Genomic DNA, 18,726 nt, shown 5'->3' on the forward strand with positions numbered 1-18,726 from the left:
TGCTGCAAATATATACATATTAAAAACTGTCTCATGGCAAGTGAGGAAACAAAAGGAGCTGGGACTATTTGGCAGAGTACTGTTATTAATGTATCAAATCAGATCCGTAACAAATTGTTCCTCTTGCTGCTTTTAGTAGGAATTGATTGTAGGAGTTTCTTGACTAGAAGTGTCTCAAGCTCATCAGAAAATATTTTGAGAAGAGATGGAACAGTACAGTTTCAGCAAGGACTTTTCAGTGTGTAGGTATTGTTCAATTTGTAGCTCTTCATATAGTTTTTTTACATTGTGTAGGCAACCCAGTATATAACATTGACTGCTGCAAAGGCTGCTGGAAACACTGCTCTGGCATATATGTCAATGGTATCAGCATCAATGGGCTTAAAGAGGGACTTCAGACCACTCTTTCTATCCAGTTTCATTTCTGGCCGCAGTTTTGTCTCTCCAGTTTCTATTTCTATTGTGCCATATGATCCGGGCAAACTTCTGGGAATGCGGTGGTGCCTGTTGGAAATGGCCAGTTCCTGGTGCACACCAGCTATGGAAAGGGAAAACAGAACGATGGCATTCTTCACATTTACCTGCAAAGGAAAGAGGAGAACCTGTAACAGTAATTTATAAGGCAAAGGTATTTTGGCCAAGCTAGACATCGCTGAGACAGCACGTTGAGGCACTCCTGACTGCATATTGACTGTCTTCGAGATGAAAGTTATATCACTGTGTGGCCAAAGCTAGCAGGCAGTTTACAGGCTCTTGTCAAAGCCAAGAGAATGTGGAAGTGGGACAGAAAATGAATGCTGATCAGTCATATCTGCTACAGTTTCCTAAAACGAAGTAATAATAAGACTACAAGCCTACTTTTTTGTTTTTGCAATGGCTGTAGAAGACCTAAAAGAGCCTTAGCAGAAGAAACTACGAAATAATGTTTTGATAAAAGGCTTTTCTTCCCCATCTTTTATAATAATGTCATATTGATATTGCCCAACCCTAAAGGAGTAACTCTAGGTTACCTTAACTTACACCGAGGACTGGACAAATATCAAATGCTCTAAATATATTCTCCAAGTATAAGATGTAAAAATCTGGCTCAAGAAATACTTCGCATCTCCTCTTACTCATTCTCTCTTATTCTCCATTTCCTATCTGAAATACAGCAACAAATCATGTAAGAATATGTTGCATTTAGTGTAATGCTAACCATGCTGCATGGGAAAATTAACAGCTGCTTTTAGCTGCTTGTTATATTAACGTGACAGAAGTGTTAAGTAAGAAATCTTCCAAAGAAGACAAAAGTTGTAATGCAGAGCCATTGCTTTTGCAAATCTTTTCACAGTATTTAACTTACTGACCTCTCCACTCTGCCTTCTTGCCTTGAGCTTGTTCTTTTGCTTTTTCATGTAGTCAGCATTGAAATGTGCAAATGCATATTCTACAAGTGCAGCGAAGACAAACACGTAGCATATCCAGAAGTAAACATCAAGTGCCTTGATGGCAGATGCTCGTGGAAGTGAAGACCGGGCACTGACCATCAGTGTAGTCATAGTAAGAACAGTAGTTATACCTGCAGTGAGGTGTGAGAAAGTTCCTTTAGTATACCTGACTAAGCATATTTACTCATCTGAAACTGAGGAATACTTTTCACAGTAGGAGACCCTTAACGGTATGGTTTCTGATTTTCCAAACGGGATTTAAAGAGCTTGTAAAGACTGTGGATTTCTATGACTAACACAGCTTTGAACATCTTATCCTTGGTTTTGCTCTAGTTCTGGACAAACAAAGCCAGAAGATTTAACTTGTCTCAAAAACATTTGGATCTGGACTTGCAACCCTTACTCAGACAAACGGATTAACAAGCTCTAGGAACACTTCTGTCACGGTTCCAGTTCCTTCAAATCAATTATTTCATACAACTGCCTTATACTCACTACTGCTTTTAACCACCTTTAGATGTTCTTTATTGAGGCAGCTGCTCTGATAGCATGACAGAAATCAAAGCACGAAAGAAATATTTTAAAGGACACTCCCTTCTGCAAATTTTAACACAGCATTCATAAATGTACCTTCATAGAAAATGAGTTCTATTAGAAAGCATAATTGTATAATTACAATTTCAGCATAACCTTCCCTGTTAATTCCCCAAACTATCTGCTTTACCTAATGACACTCTGGCAGGCACCGCTGACTGGCTGATCCAGAAGGATACCCATGACATGGCCACTAGTAAGATAGAAGGAACATAAGACTGAATGATGTAAACTCCTCGATTTCGCCGAAGGTGGAAGTGGAGACTGAGCCTGGGAAACTGACCTGCTGATAAAAAGAGCAGACAAAGAAAGATTTTGTCTGTGTAAATTGCAGTTAAACTGGTATTTAAAATAACATTTCCTATAATGATGCAGAGTGACATTCTTAAACAAAATTATTTTGGCTAGGGATCACAAAAAGCTTCTATGCATCTTTTTCAATTAGTCCTCATAAACCCGGCACGAGGTAGTGCGGTTCTCATCAGCACAGTTAGCTAAGAATAGGTCAAATGATTTGTCTCAGGTCATATCAATGCCAGATCTGAAAATAAAATCATGAGTCTTCTCGAATAACAGTATTGCTTCAAAATGTGTACTGTCTTATCATCTGCTGTAGAAAGTCCTCCAGATACTAAATTTAGATTTTTTAAAAGGCCAAGTTAATTTCAAACTCAAAAAAGAGCTTAGAGGAGATGTGCAGCATAAATGAGGATCTGAATACATGAAAGAGGATGAAAAATCAGCAGGAAAGAAATGACTCCAATCTTTTACAAACATTGCAATAAAGCCAGTGATATGCATACACACCACTGACTTCTACTGGATAGAATTAGAATGATCTGACTGTACGTCATAAGCCTCATAACATCAGGCCTAATGGAAATTTTTCTTTATCCGAAGTTGCAAATTAGGTCAGGAAAATGTGAGCTATACCTCAAGTGTTTTTTGTCAAGTGCTGTCTGGCTATTCCATGCAGTATTTTATCAAGCACGTAGAGCTAAAGGACATAATATGCTACAGTGGCTACCTGAAAGTACAAGGTTAGAGTTTTTTACAAGTATGAGCTAAAAAAAAAATATCAGGAACCTGAAAGATTATTTAAATCAGTTACTGAAGAGGAAGGATTTTCTATTATACATATAGGAGGCTTCCCCATGCAGGAAAAGATCTGCTACTGTCCCTGAATCGAAGACTGATCCTGTTACCAGATTTGAAGTTCATCATTTCTGTTGTGAACTGGTAATTGGTGATTGTGAATTGAGCAAGCTGCAGCTTATCCAGCCCATGGATTTCATCTTGGTTTTCTGACCAGTGGTAGACAATGTCCTCTGAAGAATAGCCATCTGCCAAAAGAAAGCTGAATAAATACAAAGCTTGGGGAAGAAATTAAGAACCTGGGAGGCTCATTGTGGAAGTCTTGTAGTTCCTTTGCTACACTGATTTTCATTGGTCCCAATACAAACATACTGTGATTCAGTCTACATAATTCACTATCCTGGCAAAACCAGTGTTTCCAGGATCCCATCAAGAGTAGCTTTCCTACAGGGAGAATAATCCAAGTTGATTCACACTGACTAACACTATGTGGTATGGCACAGTGCACTTCAGTGTCATGAGAAATATTCCAACTCTCTCAAAAAGTTTCTTTGTGTACAAGATGCGAGATTCTTGCAAGTTTGGTAAGAAATGGTGTGTTGAGAACAAAAAATCAAATTAGTGCATCCAGTAAGAGAAAAGATTATAACACAGACCCATGTCCATTCTGAGATGCAGAAGCTAGGTTGACAATCACCATGTATATTGACCTATAATTGTTGCAGTTTGGCATGGGTGGCAGCTGGCAAATAACTGCTAGGGAGAGGTGCAGGGTACCAGGGACATGAGAGAAGGGTGGGATATGCAAGAGTGGATTTATATAACATGTAAATCCATGGGAAATCAGTCTCTGCTAGGTGTGATTTTTGTTAATGCACAACTTGCTACTAAACCATTCATTGGTTTAAAGAGGCTTTATTTCAACTTCTTTTGTTGCACTGAAATCAAAATCCTCAAATTCAATTAAAAAATTCAACCACCATCAAAATTCCCTGCCGAACTTGCTGGGAGAGAGAATTGATCACTGCTTCACTGTCTACTGCCTCTGCATTTGGTGATTACATAAGTGAAACTGTAGATTGCTATTTTTGACAGGATAAAATGGTATTGTGGTTAATCACCTAGCAAACAAAGTCCTTGTTAAAAAAGAAGAAAAACTTGCATCAAAGGCTCATGCTTCTGGTCAGAAATTGCTGTTCACAAATCTCTGGAACTTCCAGGACCTCTGAGCCCGGACCCAGAGGACTCCCAGTCTTGCAGACTCCTTCTAATATAAAAATCACAAAAAGCCAAATTCATTGCTAGTAATTGAGTGTCCCCTGCTTCTGTCAGTGAACTTCATTCAAAAGTATTAATGCTCATGGGAATGCCAATCATACATAAAATACAGTTTGGACAAAATATAAATTAATTCTTCACTCACCTTTCTGAGTATAAATAAATTTAAGCCAATCTCTGCAGTATACTGACTGATTTTGGTGTAACATGCAAGAATGCCTAGGCAAACTAAATGGCTATGCAAGAGTTAGTCACAATCTCATTCATTAAAAACAGAATTCTTTCTTTTTCCTATTTTCTCACAAAGGAAAAATAGCACACCAAATTTTGCCTGTGGGCTTCTTTACTTCTACTCACTGGATTTGGTGGAAACCTCAGTAATGCTACTAAAAAGACTGTCACAGTTCCTCTAGGTTTTACAAGCACTAAGTTCCAGACATCTGTCATCAGCAGGACTGTAGGTTGTTCATCTTCGCTGGATTAAATCCTACACTTTTGAATTGGAACAGAGCTGAACCATCATTGAAACGTCCACAATCTAATGCCCAACAGAGAATGAAGGCATTCATGTTTGTACCCTTTATTTGTAAATCCTAAGCACCCCTTACATTTCAGTGACTAAAGCAGAATCACTCCAGCGAGCGAAGTACCATATATGCAAGCTTTAAGCAACATGTAGGTTATACAAAACACTGTATTCAGCCCTTACAGCTCTCCAAATCCAACATGCATTCTTGCTCATCCATTGGGTACTTGGAAAGGTCCATGTCGCAGGCCACCGTTGAGGTAATCCTGTCCCAAGCAAAATGAACAGCAGTTAGCTGCGTGCAGATAGAGCTGTCGACTTCATTTTTTTCTCAGAACCCAAAGTCTAAATGGAAAACTGAAAACCTTAATAATACTAATACAACACACTCTTTCCAAAATTCTTAGGGCTATTGTCTTTGCTAAGAATGTGGGAAACCCAAAGATTGGGAGGGGACAAGGAGCTGAAAAGTCAAATGACTTGTCTAATGTCAGAGTCAAGTCTGCGTGCTGATAAATGGACTTTTCTGAGCCAAGTTTGGTCCCTTCCACTGTCTCTAAGATCATAACCAGTATCATAAGGATGGCTCTGGACCTTCTGCTTTTTCTGTTCATAAGATGCAGAAGCTGAACCTAAATCAGCCTCATGGTTCCCATGGAAAACATCAAGAAAGTGGAGAGCAGAATCTTTGCACTCAGCATCTCCCTACGTGGTGCCCAAATAGTTATGAGAAGCTTCTTTTTCATTTTGAAAAGTAATTAGTGGTTACTCAGTGGAAAATCTGGTAGTGTTGCTGAGGATACATTTTGGGCAGTGTAATCCTTGTAAAGCAAAGGGATCTTTCAATAGGAGTGAGCAACCAACTTGGTTTTGCTTTGAATTAGTAGTTATTTTATGAAATTATTGTGGGAAAAATGAAAGATTACTTTGAAGTCTGTTCAAAAAGTTAATACATGACCAATTACACTTGCACCCTCTCTTGCTCACCTTATGCTGTATAAAATGACCCCATCTGGCTGGAGCCTGATAAGTTTGTTTTCCACAGTCACATCATGGAACCAAGCAGACTTGGCATTGACTATGAAAGTGTCTGGCAGCCAGAGCTTGTCCACAAACCGGCTGTCTAAGCCCAGAGTTTCATTGGTGTGGTTGTAAGACAGACGCTCATCTCGCCAGCTCTGGTGCAGAAATACTGTCATGGTATATTCCTACGCAAAGAGAAATCCCAATTAACAAGTAATGCTAAACAAACACAATGACGCCTTGGGAGGTGGTCAAAAATCATTGGATTGGTTTAGAAATGTCCTAGCTGTTTCCTGTGCACATTTTATACTCAGCCCATTTTAATTTAAACAATCAATTACCTCTCTCTTTAGTTAGCCACCTTCACTTTCTGCCATTGCAGTACTTACGGTCACAACTTGGTGAGTTTAACTCATAACGTACCATGTTCACCTCTGAGATGTGGTCGATGCTGGCTACTTCAATTGCAAGAGCAACGTTAACAGGAGGACCTGAGAAAAAACATTTGAATAGCATGATGTACATCATCAGAGCAAGTTAAGTATGTAGATGACCAAGGACTGTTAATTCTTTCATACGGAGTGAATTCGTCAAAGTGTTTTCTATGGAAAATTGCACTTTCCAAATGAAATCCGCATTAAAGCAAGAGACTCCCATCTTCTGCAGACTGCATCCTCAGTTTTCAACAGAACACCTCCCTTCAGTGATAAGGGAAATGAAATACAAGCACAACTACTGAAACTTGTGGAATCTCTTCTGGAAACCACGTCCTCTGGCTTAATGACTTCAAGCAATTGCAGAAATTACTGTCACGATACAATCCAAAATGACTTCAACTTAGTTATCAGGCATCTAAGAACTATATTAGCGAGAAGACTGCATTGCTAATTATGTTGTACAGCAGAATGGGCAAATTGCTGATTGTTACTTTTTCCAGTATCCAAGTATAAGATAACTACAAATTTTTAATCATGTAGAAAATGAAGTTCTGATAAACATTAGAGGGTAGAAGAATTGCAAGAAATAAAAGACAATTCTCAGTGTCTCACCTCCAATCCCAGGCCTGAAATTCCGTGCATAACCTTTCATCAAATCATCTAGGTTGGGTAACCAGGATATTTCGATGTTGGAGCCTATGTAATCTCCAATGTCAGTCATAGCTCTAGGTAAAGAGAGTAAATATATTTTAAAACTTGCCTGTGTTTACAGACATAAAAATAACAGAAGACAACACCTCTTTTACTCCAGAGATCACTGACAGTGTAATCAGCTAAGCATGACTGGCAGTTGAGTGGAACAATACTGTATATAGATGGGAAGACCGTTTCAGATATTTCTGTTTATATCAAAACATTTCAGGCAAGAACACCGCCTCTTTCTGAGATAAAAGCACATACTTTTTTTTTCTTAAAAAAAATAAAGTTTTAGAAATGTAAAGAAAGCATAAGGAAAAGCAGGATACTTTGCATACTGCCTGAAATGCATGTGTGGATGCTGAAATGCAGCTACCTGGTAGCAGGACACAGCAGCTGTGACAGCTCCTAGCACCACTATGGAACAGTCGAGAACAAGAAGGGACGTGTGTCTTCAAATGTGATGTGCACAGTCTGCAGCAGTGAGCTGTCTGTCAAACCAACACATCTCTGTCCCACTCCACCTTCCCCCAGGGGCCCCAGAGCTCTGGGCACAGAGGGACGGTTCCATCATTCTGGGAGGCCCCCAGCTTCTGCTGTTCTCCTCTTGCCAGCATCAGGCAGCACAGGTGTTTGGCCTTATGTCCTCAGGTCAGGAATGTGGGATGCTGCAATGGACATGTCCTTCTGCAGTCACTCTTGGGACACAAGTGGTCCACCAGCAGTCAGTGGGCTTTCCTGGGGAGGTGATGTGCTGCTGCCACATCTGTGCAACATGCCACAGGCCCCCTCCCAGAAACAAGGCTCCTTCTCTTGGGTACAAGGAATACACTTCTTTCTGACCCAGTGACACTCACTGAAGATATTAGCATGTTTTTTTGTTGCCTTTCCAGCACCTGGCACATACCAGCCCCTCAACCCCCTGGTAGAAGGAGCTATTCCGTAATCTCTTAGAAGCAAAGGCAAACTCAAATTGTCTTCATTAACTGTTTAAACTGAGCTAGCAGACTTCCTTTGGAGCAGATCCGTGCCTGCTCACATAAATCCCTCTTGCCAGCACTGTGATTGACAGGACAGGAATAGATAAGGGAAGGACTGTGACAATGTCTACCACAACTATTTACAAAGAGGAATATTGCTAGTGGTTTGAAAGAGGCACGGATCTGAATGCAAGTACTACAGCGGAGCTGTCTGAGCACTGTTTTAGCAGTTTTTTCCACTGAGGCCAGCAATAAATGTGGCATTTGAGAGATATATGTCACTAGTAACAGAAGAGAAGCTTGTTAAACACTGACGGAAGACTGCAGAGTAATATACCATAAATATATTCTGCCTTGGTACTTACATAACTTTCTTATAGTGTTCATGTGACATTGACCCACATAAAGCACGTGTTTTTTCTCTCCAAAATATGCCAGTCCGGGCATTCAGCTTAGCCCCTGCAGTCACTGCTAGCACGGTAACAGAGTATCCTACAATAACCAACTCTTCTCACAGGGAACTGAAAGAAAAGTCTTTGATCACCCTGGTGATGAAATTCTTGCCCCATGTGTATGGAATCAATTATAAAAGGGAGGAGTTGTGGGATAACAATGTATAAATGTAAGTCCTGAGCAGCTGAGACACTTAAAATTTGCGTTAACAAAGTTGTTAATGCCTAAGTGACTTTAAATATAGGGACATGGCTCATGAGTGAAACTTCGTTAGCTCACTGCAAGATGTTGAAATTGGGGATATATATTAAACACATTTGTAACGCTGCCTTGCCATAAGCAGATTGCTGTTTGTTCACCTAAAATGACAGTCCCAGACATTTCTCACTTCCCCTTGTCTCTTCTGAGTACGGATCTTGGGAGACTCAGCCATATTCTCAACTATATACATTGGAATAACATAATTGATTTAAAGAAAAGCTTTGAAGATTTATAATAGGTGTCGATAAAGAATTTTCCTTCTTCATTGCATCCCACCAACTGTATCAAACACGTCTATCAGACTGCCATTTCCTATGCTCTGATCTTCCACATGTCAGTTGTAACTTAAAGAAAATCACTGTTTCATAATCCGTGACAAGGGCTAAGGTATGGCTTTCTTCTGCAAGACCCTCAACCGCTGCAGTTCAGAAATCCTTTAATTTATTTCCTTTTACATCCACCATCCTATTTCTGGAAATACTAAGGCTGTCAGTTAATGCAGAAAACAAAGAATTATTTAAATTAAGACCTTGGCAAATTAGAGAATGAGACCATCTTTAAAGTATTTTGTTTAGAAATGTACTCATTTATAAGATGTAAGTCTCAGCCATAGATTTAGTGGTATTACTAATCAGTAAAATATATAAACCTCTTTTATAGGCAGATACACCTGAATGAATATACACTATCTATCTGCCAAAAATCTATTTGTCTTTTCAGTTGAAGATGGTGCTTTTTGATGTATCTTTCTAAAACTGCAGCCAAGTTCCTCAGAGTGTTTTTAAAACGACACTTAAGTCAAAAGGTGGCTGCAGTACGGTGAGCTGTGAGGGTGGCAGAATGTAACTTATGCTTCCTCCATACACAGTGGCAGTGCTAGATACAAGTTGTAAAATTAGAATGCCATGAGTAATCAAGCTGACAAAAATAATAGAAAAAAAATCTGCTTCTCCCCTTCCACATTAGGTATCTCTACATGCGTGCATCAAGAAATCATTCCCAGATAAACGATTTACAATCAGTCACTTGCTGTAAGAGAAATAATGCCATAAGAACTGCCTCAAACCTCATCTTTTTTTGTTTGAAAGTGCATTTACAGTGTGCAGCAATTATCCTGTGCCAGTAGTCTATTGTAATGGCATTATGGAGAGCCACAGAGCTGAAAGCGAGTTCAGATGACAGAGCTGGGTTAAAAACTGTGGGCTAGAGCTTGCCATGTGTTTTAAGCAGATTACAATCTAGAGGGAGTTTTACTTAAATATCCATGACACAATTAAAAGAATCTTGTTTCTATTATTAATAAAGCCTTAGGGTCAGATCATCAGTGTAACAAATCTACTGAAGTTAATAGTGCTATATGCACTTAATACCAGTGGGGGTTGTTAAAAGTATTACAGCTGAAATAATTTTATGGGTAGATTAAACATTGTTTATGTTTATACTGCTGGTTCATTTTTAAATTTCTACAAATGGGCAGCAAAATTCCTCAGTTACTGCTGTTCTCACACACTGGCATGGTGTTGGCTGAATAGCTTCTAAATACTCAAAGAGAAGCTGGGAACCACAATCACCTACAGTTGCATTTACAGACAGCTATCAGTGAGTTAACAAAAGCTTTTGCTAACATTAGGCTTTTCCAGGAAGATGAATACGGGACTAGAGCACAGCAACAGACACAGGAGGGATGGATCCGGGGCTGTATGCTTGGGTGTGTGATTCAGACTGGTGGAAATGCGTCCAAGTCCTGCTTGTGTCAGCCTGAAGTGCGCTCCTCATGTCTAAAGTTATCCCGGGTCCTCTAGCATCGTAGAAATTTCCCATTCCCCTCTTTTTTTCCCTCAAGAATATTGAAGGGGAAGAAAAAGACCAAATTCAAAAATATTCTACATATAATCTGTTTTTGGTTTTTGTTTTTTGTTTTTTTAATCTGATCAGAAAGGGTGACTTGGAAAGCAGGCCTTCAGCTTCACGGCACTTTACAGACCAGTCTGGGGTAACTCCACTGAGCTAACGCTCTGTACATCACACCCAGTGCTTTAAAGTTACATGAAGGATGGTGGAAGAATGTCATTAATCCTTGATAAGCAGTAGGGATTATAATGGCCTAAAATACTGTTCATGTGTTTTACCTGAAAAAGCAAGACCAGCATATAAAATACTCATTGGAAGGGATTAACTTTTTGTAATGTAAGCAGTAAAAATTAAAAGAAAGGAAACTATTAGTGGAATTAGCAAGTTTGCTTCCTGATGTAGGCTGCTCTAGAGCTTGTTTTAGTAAGAAAAGGAATTTCTAAAATTAAGCTATTGATTTGTTAAGTTCAAGGGGCGTAACAGCTCATCAAAAGCTTACCTTTACTTTGCACCAGGCCAGAGCGGGGTGCCTAGGTGACCTAACCACAGCATATGCTGTTCACTAATATCTCTCTGGAAATCATTCCCAAATCTGAAGCTGAGAAGGATGTTTTTTTATCTACATTCTCACTCTGCACCCATCTCATTTCAAGCAGATATTTCAGAGAATGTATTTTCATCCATCCACATGTGGAGTTTCAGCATTTTGAGAACTTTAACAGAGCTGGTTGTTAACAGTAGAAAACTAATTTCTGCTGTTCAAACTCTGAAAAAAAAATAATTTTCTTGCATAGTAGACAAAGTAAAGAGGAAGCCGCCACTGATAATCCTGGGAAGGCTGTAAAGTTCTTCTTTGCCTAACAGAACTGTCCTTGACACAGGTTAGGAAAGCAACTCTAAGCAATGGATAGTGAATGACAGAGCAATGAAATCCATCTCCTTTAGAGCTCAGTATTGTCAGTTCTAGAATCAAAAGTAGGTATATCCTAGAATCATTTCTATTCAAGCTGACACCTTTCTCCCAGCTGCTGTGGCACCAAGGCATTCTGCTCATCTGGAATGCTCTGGAGGAGAAGCATTGATCAACTCGGACAGCACATCTCAAAGAGGCTTGTCATGCAAGTGAGATGTTAGCCTGTCTTCACTGTCTTCAAGAACACTGCTTGAAAATGGTTGCTGGATATTTATCAACATTACTGGAAAAAATCTGCTAAGTCTTTAAATTAAACCAATGAAAGAGGCAACCTATATATTCTGTGTGCACTACAGCAGCTGAGTAAGATACAACATTAGCAATATTATTTTTGCACAGCAGTGCCAAAAGCTCTAGCAGCAGTGCCAACAGCTCAACAGCATCTCTGAGTTAGTGGCCAATGAGATACCGATTTTAGGTCACACTTGTAGGGAGAGTGTGCTAACCTTTTGACAAATTTATACTGCAGTATGATGTGGAAAGCGACTTTTTGCATCTCTGTTGCTTCTTTAAATCTGCTAGCTTGGCTGATTCTGTTTGGGGAGGTGACATAGATGCTGTATGAATCTTTTAACCTGGAAGATGGAAATGCCAGTTCGACTGATGCTAAGGACTGGGATGGAGTACGATTCCTCTCCTTTGAGATAATCTCTTTTTGGGGGCAAAAGTCCCAGATGTCACTGCCACTCAAGAAAACCTTTTCTTGAGAAAAACACAAGGAATATCCAGCAAGGTCAGTGAACAATCTGGCCTCTGTCAAGCTCCAGGATTATCCAGGGTAGCGTGTGTATCCTTCCCATCTGCCATTCCAGACTCTTAAGTGAAGCTCACTGTAAATATGCTCTGTATTTTGAAATGTAATTGAAAAAGCATTAGGCTAAATTCACGGCAACCTTTTGAACATTAAAGCCCCATCAAAGCACTAAAATTCGGTGAGTTTTAAGCTACAGAAAATAGACCACTCTTTGCATATATTCACGTGTTAAAGCTCCTCCATTTCCATGACTAGAAGTAAAAGACTGAGGGAGACACAGTACAGGACAATTTTATGCGAATGTATAAAAGCCATTTAATATAGTACAGTCTTAAATAGAAATGATACACCTGTTTTTAATTAGAGAATCATTCTTCTGACATTTTTGTTATTGTGACACCCACAGCATATCAAACTGATAAAATGGTCTTTGCCCCAAAGAGCTCTCAATCATATAACTGCCAAATTTCTTGCCACTAATCACTGACAAAAGCAGACCAAAAAGTACTACTTTTATAGAACTGTTTACGTGAAAACAATATTGGCATAAGTAGACTGTGCTGACTTAGGTTGAATTTGGCTCATTCACTTCAGTCAAACAGCACAGGACAGAGAAATTGCATCATGTACAGCTCTTTTAAGCACCCTCAAAGGGTACTCAAAAATGCCATGAGGAAGCAGGCTGCATGTGTTCCTCACTTCTCTCCTCTGCCAGACCTTAGTGTTATTTTAATAGGTAGCTTTCCCTTTGGAACATCTTATGTCATACTACTGAGTTCAGAATTCTCTGAAATATTCGTCTTTTTTGATACGTTTTTGCTTACAGCTGTCAATATACAGGCTGTAGAACTCATGGTCAGAGAATTTTGTGGTTTTGGATTGCCTCTGTCATCATAACTATGAATGACGTTACATTTAGAAAGCAAAATCAGAGCAATACCAATGTAGCTATTGGTAGTTTTGCACATTATTCTAAAACCACAGTATTTTACTAATACTGCTCTTTGTAAAAGCACCTCTGACCAAAAATGTCATCTTATAGGACTCCAAGAAAAAAATAAGAGTTGATGTGCTTCTTGGGCTCTTAGAAGGGGAATTATTTCATAGGTCAAGAGTCATCTGTGTATGAGCAATTTTACTGATGCAAGGGCAAAGTTTTGTTTTAATTCCATATAATTAACTCATCAAAAGTACACATGCAAGCAAGCTGACTCAATTTTTACAGGATTAAACAATATTCTCCCATAGCCTTGCTAAATCCTGAATCTTCAGAAAGCTGTGTTGTACTAACCAGTGCAGCTTGCTTTGAGCACTGCATGTCTTACACTTTCGCATATTTGAAAAACTACTAAGAACCAGGCAGTTTGAATTTCACAAGATAGAATTTGCCTTTCCTTGCTTTCTGCCATGAGTATATATATTTCTAACAAACAACTCGTCACTATTGTGCAACTGGAGGAAGAAAGTCAAGTAACTAAGCAATTAATCCAGTGACAATTTACCTAAAAAATTGCAGGTTGCACATATCCTGGCAGTTTCTGTGCCTAGAAACAGAAGCTGAGAAGACTGATTGTTCCATAACACTCTTTTTAAATTTATGTTTTACTCCAACACTACTTTTTAACCAAAATAGTGAGTGCTAGCCCAAGTGCAGTTAGAGAAACAGGACCACTGAAATTAGGGGCAAGATATTTATGCCCTTTGGTTATAAGCAGTATCTTCTTCTCTGCCTTTAGAGTTCTGCCTTTAGATTGTTTCAGAGCATGAAGGTGGCAGGATCTAGCCCTGGTTAACAAATTCAAGGTCACAGGATAAGTCATTGTGCCAGTCCTGGATAAGAGCAGTTGACTTGACACTTCCTCTAATGCAAGATCTTTTTTCTTCCCAGTGAAAAAAAGAGCTCACGAATTAATTCCAAAGACTGCGACCGCAGTGTTGTGTCTTCCTACAGTAATCACTTTGCCTCTTCTACTTCTCTGAAGTTATTAGCAATGTCTATAAAGCAGAAGTAGGAAGACCCCTTTAACATCACAGCCACCTCTGCTCTGGATGATGTGGGCATGTTTTTCCATGCAGCAAGTCCTTTTTTACTCCCCCTTCTGTTTTCATTGCATAATCATGGCAAGCTTTCTCCACATCCAGCCTCCAGATCTGTACAGAATATATAGAGAACATAGCTGGTTGCCTAGCTAACACCTCCTGAATAAATGCGACTGAGGATCACAAACATTTATCTTTGAAATTGATTATAGAAAGAAATGGCTGGTGCTCTTCAAACTTCCTGTAAGATCTTTGCCAGGCCCATCCTCTCATCCCAGGTCCAGGAGCCATCCCGAGCCCATCACCAAGGGGATGTCAGTGTGGGGTATTGCCAGAGGGATGTCGGTTTGGGCTTTGTCGCTGGGGCAGCCCCAAGCAGGGCTGCTGGGGCAGTGCCCTGCTCCTGCTGGGCTCTGCGGGCTCAAGCGGGCACCCTCCGGGGCTGCTCCGGGCTGCGTGGAGCCACCGCACCCAGCGATCGCCCCCCGCTTCGGGTGGGTGCCTCAGGAGAAGTCCTCCAGCGGCGTCCCGCTGAGAACACCCCTTCCGTTCCCTCCGCTTGGCAGAGGAGCATCCTCACGCGGGGGAAGCAGGGGTCCCTTACCCGGGAGGACCACGGGTCCCCAGCCGGCAGGAGCCGGGGACACGGCACCGGAGCCCGCGGTGCCCTCTCCCCGCCGAGCGCGCTCCCCCTCGGGGCAGCCCTCGCCGCTAAGCCCGCGGAGCGGCTCTGCCTTACCTGATGCACCTGTGCTGCTGGGTGCACAGCAGGACCAAAGCGGGGAAAAGCCAGGTGAGAAATTCCATCTTAGCGCCGGTCGTTAGGCAGCGGAGCACGGCACCCAGCTCCCCCGGCTGTCCGTCGGCACCCCGCGGCTCTCCCGGCGGCTCGGCAGCCCGGGCAGCGCTGCCATCCTCCCTTAAGTTGCTGCCGGCTCCGTCCCGCCGGGGACAGCGAGGCTCTCCTCGCAGCCTGCTGCCCCAAAACGGCCCCCGAGCTCCCCGGGCTGGTCCCGAGGCGAAGTGGCCCCCCTGAGGCGTCCTGCGCGGCCGGGCGGGCGGCAGGAAAATGGAGGGAGGGCGGCAGCGCGGCCCCGCCACCTCAGCCACCTCAGCTCGCAGCCACCTCAGCTCGCAGCCACCTCAGGCGGCGGGCAGGGGGCTTGGCGCCGCCTTTTATCCCCTCACACGCGCCCCAACGCCGCCCCCGGGGGGCTCGGAGGGGCTCCCCGCTTCCTCCGAGCTCGCAAAGTTGTGCCCGGCCGTCTGCCGTCGCTGAGGGGCCCGAGGCAGGCAGCGGGAGCGGGCTCAGGGAAGTTGGGCGCCGGGGCAGGCTGGCTTTTCTCCTCCGTGTCCGCGCCTTCCTCTTCTCTCCTCCTCCTCCTCCTCCTCTGCCTTTTGCTGCCGCTCAATCCACAACGGCAATTTTAGAAGCAGCCCACGAAGGGAGCGCCGCGGAGGAGACATTTTAAAGAAATTGTAAAGGAAAAGTGGATGTGCAGATACTTAAAGGATATGCCTGGGGTAAAGTCCTTTATCTTTTCCTGTGCTCGATTTGATCCTTACTAATTAGTACCAATATTTTAAATGGCAACAAAGGGCTGATGGATGAGGGGAGTAAGAGAGTGCATTCAGGAGAATAAATGTACAGATTGAATGAAGGAGATTAAATGTACAGATCTGAACACAGGCTGTGTGCAGATGTAGTCAATACATGAACAAAAGTACATACACACATACAGAAGTATACGTCATAAATGTCTAAGACTGAAGTGGGCTTTCATTTTCTTTCTGATCTCTTCCTTTCTCTGCACATTCCAGTGGTCGTGCCTGCACCTAGTGCGTGCTAAGGAGGAAAAGACCTGAATTTAGTCATTGGGTTGTTAGATGAAAACTGGTGGTGGTGGAGGAGGGAAACCACAAGATCTTTAATGGAATTTACAGGATGATACAGAGAACAGAATGATTTTGCCTCTATAATAGAGCAGATTTACGCCTTTCAGGATATTTCCAGTTGACATTTTTCCAACTCAAGGATGGCTTTCCAATGAGCTTGTACCTACTCTGAGAATTCCTTGGTACTGCTTTTCAGCTGCCATCTCGTTCACTAGTAAAATATGAACACAGATTTCTATACCTTTAGGATACAATTGTTAAAATAGCAAAAAAATAAGTGAAGGCAATTTGAACATTTAGAATGAGCGTTGGTATATGTATGGTATGTAGCCAAGCGTGTGAATATGTGTATTTAAGACCATGGCAGCATATGCTCTAAGGGGATGGACCTTGCTAAGAATTTGACCATGGAAACAAGTGAAAATACAATGGGGATTCTCTAAACTGATCATTACCAAAATAATCATATTTCCACACCAAATACACTTTCCTTACTGGTTGACTTTGCTTCCATTAAAAAGTTCTCTGATGTCAGTGGTTCTGATATTGGGGGAAAAAAAAGAAGAATATCATGTACATATTTTCTCTGAAATAATTAAGCAAGGTCTTTTTCTTACTTCTTCACCTACCATTTTGCTCCTTTTTCAGCAGCTCCGTAGCCAAAACTGGTAAGTAACTGCCCACAAAATCTTCAATGGAATTGTGATAGGAATGTGTTTGTGTTCAGGAGTGTAATAACTTATGATAATCAAGGTATATTATCAGGGTTCTGATTATCCCAGGAAAAATTAACTATCCCATTCATATCACTGGGCATTGCATACGGATATTTATCCATTTTCTGTAATCATCTTGAATGATCAAGGTCCTATACTACAGATTTGGATTAATAATGACAGCATGAATGAGAGCAATATACATGGGGAGTCTTCCAGCATCACCATGATAGTGCCTGGGCTTAGCAGGATGCTGTGTTATTTTCACAAGACTGATTTAGCTGCCACTTTGTGTCCATATTTCAGAAAAAGAGATGTTCTAAGATTCATTCGCACAAAATCCTAAAATAAATGTGTAACTTCTCTCAAATAAGTAAACTACATTTGATGTAAATGGGCCTTAATTATATCATCTGTATTATATAGAAGAAGGACAAATGCTAGGTCACTCAGCCTTGGGTTTAATTGATTTTGCCTACAAATACATACTTAAGCAAAATATGCGATTTTCATATATATATGTATATATATATATATACAACCCACTCAAAATAAGTAATTCCTCTTCGCCAAAGGGAAGAGAGGGGATAAAATAATAATGATCAACAATATATTTAATTTCCTACAATTCTAGCAGAATATCCCAAACTCTTTACAGTCAATGACAGATTAAAATTGCTTGAGAGATTAAAAAACAATTAAAATTGCTATTAAAACATCAAAACAAAAACAAAATAAATAAGCTCCCCAAATCTTTCTCATCTAATCCTCTTGAACATAATTGAAGCTTTCCTTTAGCTACTGGCTTGTAACTGTCCAACAGTCTTAAAAAGATGGCCCACGATAGCACATTTTTCTTAAGCTTTTGTGTCATTCTGCTAAATTGCTAACTCTCCTCCATCCATATGGCTGCAGGCACTAACTTTTATTAAAGTATTTGTGTGGTCTGACCTTGCATATGGAGTTCAGACAGATAATAGGACTGCATGGTGGTCCAACAAAGCCAGGTTTTCACTTCAGAATCTGACAGTTTGGAGCTGCCTTCCACATTTGCTGTTGTACTCATGGAGAACCAGCAGAGCTGGCCAAGCAGTGTGGCAGTGACCAACATGATACCCAAGTCAGTGTTTCTATCCCATCGGACCATGTCAGTCTATGAAAAGTTGGTGGGCTCCTCCCATGTCTGCACAATTTTGCAAGTAAATATAATTTAAGCCACTATTATTTATTAAATGTTATTTTTGCTATGTTAATAATAAACATTTTTACAGTATTTACATTTTCTCAAGTAGTAAGCAAAGATCACAACTTTGAAATAATATTTTGCTATAATTGAAATTAGAAGCCCATGTTTCAAAAGCTGTCAAGTTTGTTTTTTTTTTGTTCCTGAACATGTAATGTGTGCGACTCCTTCCTGACTATAGTGCTCAATTCTTTTGTAACTGCTGCTGTAAAGTAATTTATTGGAGAGCATAATTTGGTGGGATTCAGAAGAAATATGCTCAGTGCTAAATAACAAGTTTTCATAGTCCTTTATTACCTCACAATTTCGGGAGCATATCAAAAGAACATTATTTAAATTAATTTTACAGTTGCACTGCATTACCTGATATTCTTAATAGATCATTTTCTAAAAGGGACAGGTGGTTTTGCAGCCAGCAAAGTAAAGATGTCATATTGCCATATATAATTTTTAGAGGCAAAAAAATGTACCACATGGATA

The 18,726-nt window shown here is 40.8% G+C and overlaps 1 protein-coding gene across 1 annotated transcript; it reads right to left on the reverse strand.

Annotated features, from left to right (window-relative positions):
* Positions 1–281: 281 nt before the first annotated feature.
* GABRD (gamma-aminobutyric acid type A receptor subunit delta) lies at positions 282–15,198 on the reverse strand (the record flags this gene model as incomplete). The annotated part of the gene is made up of 9 exons (XM_084300402.1): positions 282–581; positions 1,350–1,561; positions 2,155–2,310; positions 3,230–3,367; positions 5,107–5,189; positions 5,911–6,131; positions 6,370–6,437; positions 6,996–7,108; positions 15,131–15,198. The coding sequence occupies 9 exons, from the start codon at positions 15,196–15,198 to the stop codon at positions 282–284; spliced, it is 1,359 nt and encodes a 452-aa protein (XP_084156528.1).
* Between the last annotated feature and the right edge of the window lie 3,528 nt (positions 15,199–18,726).

Source organism: Netta rufina, assembly GCF_964035555.1.
Source record: "Netta rufina genome assembly, chromosome: 22".
NCBI classification, from domain to species: domain Eukaryota; kingdom Metazoa; phylum Chordata; class Aves; order Anseriformes; family Anatidae; genus Netta; species Netta rufina.